This window comes from Anabrus simplex, chromosome 10 (genome assembly GCF_040414725.1).
Source record: "Anabrus simplex isolate iqAnaSimp1 chromosome 10, ASM4041472v1, whole genome shotgun sequence".
Classification (NCBI taxonomy): domain Eukaryota; kingdom Metazoa; phylum Arthropoda; class Insecta; order Orthoptera; family Tettigoniidae; genus Anabrus; species Anabrus simplex.
This window is the reverse complement of record NC_090274.1, coordinates 40,130,138-40,142,902: the sequence shown is the minus strand read 5'-3', so window position 1 is coordinate 40,142,902 and position 12,765 is coordinate 40,130,138. Positions and strand designations below refer to the sequence as shown.

The 12,765-nt window shown below is 37.9% G+C and overlaps 1 protein-coding gene across 1 annotated transcript; it reads left to right on the top strand.

Annotated features, from left to right (window-relative positions):
* The first annotated feature begins 2,914 nt into the window (after nt 1–2,914).
* LOC136882370 (lipid storage droplets surface-binding protein 2) lies at nt 2,915–10,724 on the top strand. Its single transcript, XM_067154988.2, has 4 exons — nt 2,915–3,072; nt 4,741–5,088; nt 6,348–6,594; nt 10,224–10,724. Exons 2-4 carry the CDS (start codon nt 4,747–4,749, stop codon nt 10,496–10,498), a joined length of 864 nt encoding a protein of 287 aa, XP_067011089.2. The 5' UTR covers nt 2,915–3,072; nt 4,741–4,746; the 3' UTR covers nt 10,499–10,724.
* The last annotated feature ends 2,041 nt before the right edge of the window (nt 10,725–12,765 follow it).

Here is a 12,765-nt window from a genome sequence, read left to right as displayed (position 1 = left end):
GTGTGTGCCTAACACTCCAAATTCTACAGATTTCCTACTACAGCAAATGCACATGAAACTTACTTCTTCATTCCCTATCATCTCAATTTTTTTTCCAATTTGTTTTACATCGCACCGACGGATAGGTCTTATGGCGACGATGGGATAGAAAAGGCCTGGGAGTGGTAAGGAAGTGGCCGTGGTCTTAATTAGGGTACACCCCAGCATTTTCATGGTATGAAAACGGGAAACCACTGCAAACCATCTTCAGGGCTGTCGACAGTGGGGTGCGAACCCACTACCTCCCGGATGCATTATATATGGGTTTTTCTTATTTAATTTCTAAATAACTCATTATCCCCTCCTTGTTACGGTACTTTTTTATTGTTTTTCTTACTGTTAACATTTTATATTGTTATTTCAGTCAGCGTAAAATGCAGTACTTCGTACCTGTATCCGATTACTACTAAATAAAAATCCAGGCATGGGAGTGCTGTGTTAAAAACGAAAACTGATAACATAAATAAAAGTTCAGGACGAATATCTGTCCCAAAGGAGTCTTGTGGGGGACCTGGGACATACTATGTTTATTGAAACTGGGACAAATGGTAGCCTTAGCATTGGTCAAATGCATACTAGAAAGTAAAATACAAAAAATATATTATTACGAACACCAGACGAGGAATACTAAGTTTGGCGCTGATTATTCAGCACAAGATACACTCAGTTGTTGAAACAGGACGTTTCCCGCAAGTAAGCAGGCCTTTATAGGCAATTGCAACCGATGTCGTCAATGATGCGCATTTAGAAGATAGAAACGAGTAGATTTTCAATCACTGATCACAAGAACTTACAAACTCAGTGTGCTAAAAATAAATCAAACTAGAACAGAAATTACTCTTACTTATACAAAGATGAGGGATAAGGTGAAGGAGCCTCAGAACACCAACGTTAGACTTCCACTCTACAAACAATATTACTATCAGGAATGTATTTATTTCCAAACAGTAAAGCACATGTGCTAAAACTTATTTCACATTCGCTACAACGAATTTAAATTCCGCAGGGCAGAGCATATGCCGTTCTAGATTTCTATACCACCATTTAAAACGAAATTATTTTAAGCGTTGAAGATCTTATTGTGCGTTGAAAGTTGCATGGATAAAATGAGTGAGTCAGGATATTCAATGCATGTTTTAAAAGTAATTGAATACCCATTTATTCTTTACCATTCTTCCTTCTGAACCGGTCTCTGCTGGATCTTACCATCGTTATTTTTTTCTTTCTTTCCATTCAAACAGTTGTAGAATAAAACCCTACTTTAACAGGGTTTATGGAATAATTTACAATTACAACTGCTTAACCTGATTCAGGAACACACGATTATCAGTACTTTATATGCTAATAAATAAGACTACTACATTTAATCAAACTTACGTCCCACCTAACACGCCGTTTACATTCATTACTAAGCTCATCGATATATTTTCTCCAGTACTGCAGCCGGATATTTCTAAGTCTTAGTGGCTCTCTATTTTTCACAGCTTAATACTCCTTAATATTTGGGAGCCAATGTGAACTAAGTGCATTCGACTCTCCCTATAACCTCCGACGTGTTTCATGGCCGGACACAAATTCCATCCGTCATTAAGATCTATAAAATCCCTCCTTGTGCTATTTAAATGCCATGCTTTGAATAGACATGGAAGTTAATCACCTTTCTTCCGTATTCGAAGACTCCGCCAATTACAGAGAAATGCGAGTCTGATTATGATTTGCTCACATTTCCCCTCACAGAGAAAGAGTATTAAAAAAAAAATATTTCAACCCCGGTGTAAAACAGGCATTTATTTCTATAGCATCGCTCTTTCACAATTCTCAAAGATTTTTCACTCCATGGTCTTAAGGACATTGGATACCGGTACTGTGTATTCTAACCCCTAATTACCATGCGGGGAAACCGAGAAAGAGTTTAATACTAAAGCACGAGGAATTGTCAACTTCTTTAAACATAAATACAATCTCGCGAGTAACCGCACATCTAATTCGTGTCGCTAAACAGACTTACAAATTTAAAATAAGTAGCCTGTTGTAAAATTCCAGCTAAATCTGTACAACGTAAATGATTTACGATCTTCCATTCGATTATAGAATTTAAAGATGCACCAATGTATCAGATTTTTGCCGGAAGAGTTCCAGGAACGTTACAGAAGTAATCTTACTTAAACACCGTTAAATTCAACCGACTCTAGCCGGGATTGAACCTGCTATAATTTGAACAGGACGCCTCCATCGAGGCCAATCAATCAATCAATCAATCAATCGCTACTGATCTGCATTTAGGGCAGTTGGCAAAAGCTAATTCTGATATGACATTTAAAAAAAAAAAAACTATACAAAACGGTCATGATTACAGGTATAAACCAATGTTCACAAAAGCCTTTATCTATGGATTTCAGGGTAGGGTAATAAAAGTTGCTTGCGACTTACCATCTTTAGCAATACGCAATAGATTCGTAAGCTGTCGCAGGGGTCGGGGTAGCGTTACTCCGGTGACGCATTCATTTCATTTCAATAACGTATAGCACGGAAAATTTAATTTTATACTCAAAGATAGAACTATTGAACCTGATAGAACTATAAGTAATAAAAAAAAAACCCGATGTATTTCATTACCGGTACAGACTCCCTAATATTATAAGATACTGATCGAGAGAATCTTCTACTGTGAAATGTGAAATAATAATAGGATGCAGACTCCATGGGGAACACGCAGACATCGTTCTAGAAATTGCTCTTTGCCCTCACACCCATCCAACGCAGAAAAAATAAAATAACTGTTGCCTTATCATCTGACAATGAGCCACTAGTCTCTTGGTAAGGGGAAGGCAGGACACGTGATGACGTAGTGACTCAACCTTTCGTAATTGGTCGACAGGACGTGGCAGCTTGTGATGCGAGTTTTATTTGTGGATAGTGAGAGAGCCTTTGCAGAGAAGCGTATAAGAACGGCCATTTACCCCCACTCATCATTAGTTGCTCCTTGCTATTGACAGTGTGGTGTTGTTTTCAAGTGCATTTATTGGAATCGAGGTAAGCGTTCCTTTTGATGAAAGAGATGCTTTTGAAACTTCTGGGTTTTGGAAATTTTGCTTCCTAATCGATACAGTGATAAAGTAATGTAATTTTAGTATCACGCAATCTTCCCCGGTACGGTATCTAACATTTCGCAAGTTCTGATGGTATGTAATTTCTGATAATGGGGCTTAACGCAGTTAGCACTACTACAGTACGTTTAAGGGGGAGCGGAATTTTAACTTGACGTAATATTTTGTGAATGAATTTCCCCCCCCCCCCTTTCCCTCTCGGCATTCCAGATCCAGCGAATTCTAAAAAATTGCTACTCGTAATTTTTCAGAACTTCGGTAGCCTATCTGAGTCATAGAATACATAATCGTTTCTAGTTCTCCTAATCTCTGAACTTGCCTCCCAGATCTTAAGTTTCTAGTTCTTTTTCCGCTTTTTTTTTCTCTCGAAAGGGCTTCTCAACTTGTGAACTAAGACTGAAGACGCTACTGTGGTAGACTGCCTGGCTACTCTTCGCGAACTTCCTCAATAGTCTACCTTGAACTGCATTTAGCATTCTTGGCCTAAGCTTTATTTTTTCCTTTCATGGGCTTTATTTTATTCGGAGTGTCTTTTTTAATTTGCACTTTTTTTAAAAACGAATGGCTATTTTGCTTCTTTAAATGTTAAGATAACTTTTCCTTAGGCAGTCTTCATTCAATTGTTCCATTTCGTGTACTGCCTTGCTCACCTGGGCTTTGTTTACATCCGCGCCGGGTGGTTAGTCCCGTTATCCGGGCCAGGAATTGAACCCCGTACTCCACGATCTCAAGGCAGACGGACTAGTCTACACGGAGCCGGGCTTTCAGTTGTCTCAATATTAGACGCTATACTTTTTACGCATAAAACCATTTTTGTTGCTGTTCAGTCTAAACTGAGTTACTGGACCCTAAAAATACACTCGGCTTGACTCGCGCTTACTCCAACGTGCGTTCTCTCTCAGCCGAATTTGAATCCGAACTTTTCCCCTTAATAGAAATACCGGATTGAAAGTTTGCGACGAATCGCTTGTTTCCTAATATCTACAAGCCCCTTTTGCTAGCACCATCGGTTCCTAGCAACAAAAATGGTGACTCATACGGGCTTGCATCGTGACTTTACCTTAATTTAATATCCCAATCTCATTGACTGTTGTGGGCGGCGTCTGTCTACAATGCAACTCATGTTAATGTCTTAAGTTTCTAATATTGGGAACATTACATCCCGGTGTCGAGAGAAACTCTCGAATGTTAAATCTCCTGAACTGTCCTATACCGAGCTTGATAGCTGCAGTCACTTAAGTGCGGCCAGTATCAATGTTCGGGATATAATGGATTCGAACCTATTCTCACACCAGGCATATGCTCGGGCTTCCTTCCCATTCCAGGCCTTTCCTATTACATCGCCGCTATAAGATCTGTGTCGATGCGACGTAAAGCAAAAACGCAAACTGTCCTATGTTATAACCGAACATAATTACTAGGGGAGGTAAAATGGTAGTTTGTCCACTGGCTGTTTATCTTAAAAAGGCACAGCCATTGCTGTATCTGAAATTTCCTAATTAGGCTTTGTATAATTTGCAGAGGATAAAACTAAGGATGTACAGTAGGCCTATTTACTACAGTCTTAACAGGTGACATTAATTCACCTTTTCAGATAACAATGGCTGCAGAGACGGTTACTTCACAAGCTAAAGACATGCCTCAGTCGACTCTTCCCCATCTGGAATCGGTTGACAGAGTGAAGAAGATCCCTTTGGTTGAAGCTGCTCTTAACCAGTCCTCTGGAATGTACGAGAAGGTTAAGGGTTCCAATTCTCTGATCAACTGGACCCTTTCTACAGCAGAATCAACCATGCAGAAAGCTATGGATCAAGCTACTCCATATGCAGCTCCCATTGCTAAACGACTGGAAACTCCAATCAACATTATGGATCAAACCTTCTGCAAGGGTTTGACTATGGTTGAAAACAAACTTCCAATTGTCAAAGAACCACCTCAACAGGTCAGTACCTCAACTTTGTCCTGCAAATCTTGCAAAAGACATATACTTTTTTTCTTAAGATCCTGTCCAAAAGAATCCTATACATTGCCACTATCATAAAAAATGGACAAACTTCAGTCCATCCATTGGGAAGTTTTCTTTACTTTTTTTTCCCCCTCAATTTCATATCTTAGTCCTTTCTGCATAACTTGCACAAAACTACCTTCCCCATGAAGTATATTGTGGGGGGGAGGGGGGCAGGGGGAGGAAGCAAATGCATGTTTGTCTTCAACCAGACATGCTGGTCTGAAAGTGAAACTGCATACCGGTATTCAAGTTTTGAAATGAAGCTTAAAGTTTAGTGCATCCCCTGTGTGAACGACTACGTTGCACTACAAAGTAGTAACAGACCCTCCAACCACCTTAACTCTCCTTTTCTCCCATATGCTCCTGAAGAAATTAAACATGCACTGTCGGGCTCTTTCTTGAGTGATGTCCATAACCGCACTTCAAATTCTATTTTGTGTACTTTACATTTTTTCCTCTTTTTTTTTCTACATGCAGTCGGACCATTTCCGCATTGAACCTAGAAAAATATTCGAATTCGACCAGAAAGGTTTTATCTTGGGTTCAATATAGCATTAACTATATCAATTTTCGGTTAATATTTCTCGCGTAAAAATGTCTCATAACATTTTCAAACACAATGATAAATTTCAATCATCCTACCTTTTCACAAATGGTGAATGACATACCTTTCTAATGCCAACCTCTATTTGAACTGTTTCAAAACTTCAATTTAATCAAATAAGGCAAAGTAATGCCCTTCATGCCAACCATTGGCACTGTTATTTATGCTTGTCTCAAGATTTCAAATTTATATTTCTTCCCTTAACTTTAGAATTTCCTTTTCTTAAAATTGTTCCGATTACTAAGTGCCAATACTTAAACCCTCTTATCACAATTTCATTTTTTCCTCCTTTCTTCTCTTGTATATTTTAATGGACATATGCTGTGGCTGAGCTCAATTATTGAAAAAATTGTCCTCTACATAAAAGTACTCGTGTTCATAAACTCTTTATATCCCAACCTACGAAGTGAAGTGCTGAAGTCTTTCTATTACCGCTCTCATTTCTCTCCCTCCTCCTCCCCCCCCCCCCCCTCCAAGTTCTCGAATTTCCCTATATTTGCTTTCCTACAGTTTTGGAAACTCCATATTTGGTTATGCTTCTGTGTCAAATCTTCATAAATCATTCTTAACATTTGGCTTTTCTTTCTAGATCTACGAAACTGCCAAATCTTACGTTATGCCTACATACAACAAGGTGTCTGCTGTAAAGGATTATGGAACTCAGAAGGCAAAATCTCTCAAAGAGCTCAGCTGGAACAAGGCGAATGAAGTTTTGTCAACCCGCTATGGAAATGTGGCGTACACTAGCTTCGATACTGCAGCTGCAATGGCTGAAGCCTACTTAAATAGGCTCTTCCCTGCTACTGAAGAGGAACTGCAGAAAGAACATACTCAAGGTAATTCGATTTCGCTAATACTTCACAATGCTATTTCCATGTGGTAGTGTTCATCATATACAGGTGTCGCAAATGTACTTGCTCCTTCACTGTCGGTAACTCGCATACTGACTTTTATTAACGAATACAATGTTCTTTACGATGCATGGAACGATTCAACAAAACAAATTTACTACTGTTATTCGCAAATGTTCAAACTCGCGAGTCATTATCCACAGAGCTGATAGCGTGCAGGAATGAAATCTCGCTATTAAAAGCAGTTCATTTGAAATTTCGAAACGTTCTTTAAATTTCCTATCCTATTAAAATGCAGACTTTCTGGTTTTGCAACGTAAACCTTATCTTTGACATACACCCCCTCCCAACCTCACAAAGTCCGCAGACATCAGTCAAGTGAACGCGTGGGGGGGGGTTATTCGACATTCCCTCTTTTTAATCCATCTCTCTAGAAAATTTGCGAAGACATAAGCCTGTATTTTATAGTAGTAGAGGTACTTCCTCACAGTTCAATTACGTTTTACTTTAGGACACCCTGTATATGTTCGTACATTGCTTAAGAGCATAGAAATGGTACTACTGTATCAGTCATATCCACAGAGAGAAGCAAATGCATTTTAAAATTTTCCATTTCTCTTGTGTGTATCCATCATAACTGCATGTAACAAGCAGGATTAAATTAAAATCAAATAAGCCACTAAAGTCTTTAAGATTAAAATTTTTTAATTCTCATATGTACTGAACCAAAGTAATAAATCTATTCCTAATCATGTTTTATAATTTACCACACACACTGGCAACTGTGGTTTTTTTTTTTTTTTTTTTTTTTTTTTTTTTTTTTTTTTTTTTTTTTTTTTTTTTTTTTTCCGAACTCCATATGAGTGCAAATCTCAAATGATGTGAACACAACATGACAAAACTGGTATAGGGACTAAGGCACTACAGTGTAGCTTATGATTTTTTTTCACTTTTGATGTAATGGTAGTTAGTTGCCTACATCTAACTTTTAAATATTATGTACCCTAATATCCATCATGAGTAAACTAAATGTGAAGCCCTGCGATATAACTCGTAACACTAAACATGGCATCAACCATTATTCCAATATTGATGATATCTTCTTGCCATTTGTCAAGAGTGACATAACATTCCTGAATATTGACACAGTTGCTGGGAACTTGCATACCTCTGCACATGCCATGCAGTTGTCTTAACTAGTACTACAGCTACACAAGTAATAAAGTTATCTGGTCTGACACCATAGTTACTTGCTTCAAGCTGACATGGTACATCAGTTATCTACTTCAGATTTTTTTACAATTGCATTACGTAAAAAAGTCTGCGTCAAATTCCTACAGTCTCGGCTTTGTTCTTATGGAGTGAGGGCATGCAACACAATCGTGCCATGTCCATTGGATTAACAGATAAAATAAAATTCTTTCTACTCTGATAAGTTCAATTTTCTCTTAAGTTAACCCCTCTAGAAAACATTTAATTTGCCTTTTTTTTTTCTTTTTTTTTTTTCTTGAACTCTTAACATTTTAAATATGTAAATTACCTGCCAAAAGGAATTTTCTACCTCCTTAACTTAATATAATAGTCTTTGGAATATATATATAAAGATTTGTACCGGTAATCCGCAATTTTCAACACCTTCCGGAAGGTATTTTCACAAGATATGCGACGTTCACATTCTTAATCGTAACTTTCATATGAATGTATAATTTTAACCCTGAAAATGTTCCTGCGAAATAAATTCATTCTCTTATTTCATTATGAACATTAAACGTTAAAGTAACTTGCATTATGTCGGCTATTTTTTTTACTTCCAAAACCCAGGATATGCGTACTCGCACCAATCCTGTTTCAGTTGATTGGAATTTAAACCTCCACAAACCTGTGCAAAGGTAAATTTTACAGGGCACATTTCTCAGCCATATCCACCTAACATATGGAAACAAAGCTCCAAATTCCTGAATTGCTCGGAGCATTACTCAGCATATCTCCTATACTAAAACTCCATCAAATAAACAAGGAATCTCAAACAAAAGTGCGCTCACCATATATCATATGAAATTTGCTCCACGCCCATTTCGTATCTATAAGTAAATGTTCAGTTGAACACATTCCACATCTTCATAGGACAGGAATTCGTCACAAGTCTCTCTACTCTATAAACATGACTAAACTCCTTACACTACTTCCTTCTTGTAATAAAACGCTTAAATTTCCAAAAACTAAAGGCTTTTTTCCACAGTAGCAAGATTTCCCTACCACAATTACATTCTCTTAAAATTTCTTATAAAGAAACGTGAGGCTGTCTTGATCACTGCCTACATGTAGATGGTTCCTGTTTTCTTCTCCAGCATAGAGTACAGTAAAATATTCATTGCTGCATGAGACAGCCTTTTAAAAAATTTCTTCTAAAATGCAGTTGACAGGAAAGAAAGCTTCCACGACTTAGTGGAAGCATTTTTCCATCATGAACGCTAGACAACTATGTCGCAATGCTCCATTAGCGTACTACTTTCTGGAATGTCGGTGTAAAACTCGCTGCTGGTCTAACTCCTTCCATCTGTAAAAAAATCTCGCATTGTATTTCACTTGCATCATGCCTCTCGCACGGTCTTTAAAAATCTTAACCCAACACAACACTTAACGACTATTACTCAAGATGTGCCAAAAACCTAACCCCTTAGCTATTGTTATTCTTTAAGGAAAGATTTCTATTTTCTTGATCATTCACTCCTCTGTAACAAGTCTTATTTCTCAATGTTGTGCAAGATTCCTTTCGCTCAATGCTGCAGTTTTTATGTAAAATTACTCCACATTTCCTCCTAACTCCTTGCAACTTTTCTGGTTGCAACTAAATTGCACACACAATTACTCTTAATTTCACTTCCTGAAAACTGAATGTGAAATGTCTAATGTTCTTAATATCTTGAATACGTGTCTTCTCAACCTACTTACTACTATAAAACTCGTGTCACTTTCTACTCTTACACAAGCAATGTACCTGTTAACGTTAAAACGGAATGCTACGCTTTCTATTTTTATTATCCTTCATGCTACTTATGTATATTTAGTCCTCAGCCCGAAGGCTGGTTGGATCCTCAACAGTTCCACCATCAGCTGTCATAGATGGCCTAGGCATCACTGAAGAGACGTACTAGGAAAATGAGGAGTGATTGTAGTTTCCCGTTGCTTGCCTCACCGAGGCAGAAGTTGCTATTACACATCAGTCTGCCAAGCCCACTGAAATGCATGCACCAACTGACCCTATGAGCAATATTTTCACACCATTCATAGCACGGACTGGCTGCAGAAGGAATGGCATTACTAGCATTACTCATACCTGTCACTTTCATTTTGTCAAACCTAAGAATAAAGCTGAGACAGATCAGTGGAAGTAACAAAATTGCTCTAGCCCATACCAGAAGACATTGTCCATTGTAAACACTAGGTCCTGCCAGCAAAGGCACCCTACTTCTTAACATTCCTATATGTTGCATGTGAATTTAAATTGGTTACACTTGCATTACGATAAAGCCCCCCCCCCCCCCCCTTCTTTTAAATTCAATTTTTTTTTCTGGTTTCCTTTCAAATGTTTTAACTTGCCTTTTCTTTTACAGAAGCTGTGCCTGATGGTGAGGATCGTGTCCTCCACACAGTTCACACAGTAGGTCGTCTATCGAGCAAATTTGGTCGCAGGATCTACCATGCCCTCTCAAACCAAGTAAAGAACCTCAACAGGGAGACTGTTCAAGAATATATTGCTTCCCTCATTGCTGTCATTCAGCTTACCAATTACCTCAATGCTTTTGCTCAAAAGAAAACTGAACCAACCCCACAAACATCACAGCAACAGCAGCCGCCACAACAGCCACAGACTGTTGCTGTGAAATAAAGCGCTGATATTTCGTTAATTACATTTTGATGGAAGTTCTTTCCGATTTGTATTGTATAAACTTCTTGGAATCTACTTCTGCTCATTGTCGAAGACTGATCTTGTTATCAATTGAATTAATATATTTTCAATTTTTCTAATGTAAATATGCTAGATTTGTAATTTGTATATTTGAATACTATGCCAGATTTGTAATTCAGATATTTATTTGAATAAACCCTTTTTTTTAATTCATTAGTTTAATTTTTATAAGCTTACAAAGGTTGACCTGTCTCTCACTCATTCAGTTGTATTTCACAAGGTTTTTCAAAATTCGTGTGAAAGGATTCGGTGTGTTGCAATATGTAAACTACATTTCAGACGCACATTTTCAAAATCTGACTCTTCCATTTTAAGAAATTCCTCAGGAGACAAGCTTTATTGCTAATCTTCGGTAAAATAAGTAATCTTGTTTATTATACCAAGGTGCTTACGTGTATTGATACAATCGAAGAGCTACATACAATTTGTGACATAAAGATATTCACCAATTAACATTGGATAAGACTTGTTTTGGAACTGTTGGCTTAAGGGTGGGGTTCACAAATGTACCTAAGACTTTAAAATAATGCTTGATTATAATATCAACTAGGGATAAAAATTATTTTATTATTCATGCTCTTCGAAATGCTAAAAATATAGGATAAAATGTCGGTTAAATTCGATATCTTAGTTTTACTTGCCATTTTTGGAATGTTATGTTAATGTTGCACAATTCACTTTAATAAGTTTTAAAAATTACGTGTATCCAGAAACTCTTTCATACTAAGAAGTTTGTGTCATCACATTCATTTTTTCCTCATCTTCAGTGAAATCATTCTCTGCATGTCCCTTTGTGAGAATGGAATAAATACTCAGTTCTGCAGGCAAGTACAATCTGGTAGATTTGCATCAACAATAGTGAGAATCAACTGGCTGGAGTTTTTCAATGAAGGCTTAACCTCTTCTCGTATACTTGGAAGATATCGTGTTGTCTCCTCTGTTCTCCTTTGGTGACAGACCTGTGGCGAATGATTTCTTACACACACACCTTTCACTCTGTCCTTGCCTATGCCCAGTATTGATAAGGCCTTCTGACAAATCTGCATTCATGGGGGTCCACTGATTACCTTGACTCTGATGAAATACTTGACAGACATAAATTTCCTGGAACTGTTCGACTTCACAGATCTCTCTCTTTTAGGTGCTTCATGAGTTGTGTGTCTCAGAATAAATTCATCTTGTCACTAAACTCGTACGTTTGATGAAATCGCCTTACATCTTGCCTTTTAAGTTGACTGCACTGAAAGACTGTTTTCGCATGTTTGCAAGTGGGCATTGTTGACAGGCATTTCAAAATGTACCTGAAACGAAGGATTAAGATTGAGACGGTGATATGGTTTACAAAATAAAATAACCAACTTCAATAGTTTGTTTTTTCCTTATAAAAAACTGACGAAAGGTTATGTTCAAGCAAGCGTTTACCTGTTCCTTTTAGCTGTATTCTGTTCCGATCTGGAAGGATCTTTCGTCTTCTTCCTACTATGTTTATGGTTGATTTCCAATGCGTTTCAGTTTTCCCTTACTCTAGAAACGTTTACACTGTTTCACTAAAACTCGAAACACCGCTGACCACTAGTATATCCTACTGACACGTGCGTGTAAAAAAACTGGCACAAAATTATTGGGAACAGTATTGCCAACAGTTTCAAAGAACACACTGTGAACATGGAACTTCATAAACATTGTACTAATGCTTACTTCATAGAGTATTATTTGAGATGTTCCAGTTATAGTGCCCCATGTTTCGATAAGGCAGATTTTGGAAAAAACTTCTTAGGATACGGTGAGTTTTGGAAATTTCACCTGAATTTGTTACATTTTCATGGGGACAAAGCAGGTTTAGTTGAAAAAGATGCCAAATAATGAGTTGTAGAGATAAGCTACTAACTCATTTTTCATAAAAAGTGGATAAGGCAGATTTTGGAACTGTGCGCCTCATTTAAAAAATGTTTTCCACCGGGCGAGTTGGCCATGCATTTAGTGCTGCGCAGCTGTGAGCTTGCATCCGGGAGATAGGGGGTTCGAACCCCACTGTCCGCAGCCCTGAAGATAGTTTTCTGTGGTTTCCCATTTTCACACCAGGCAAATGCTGAGGCTGTACCTTAATGAAGGCCACGGCCGCTTCCTTCCTACTCCTAACCCTTTCCTATCCCATCGTCGCCATAAGACCCATCTGTGTCGGTGCA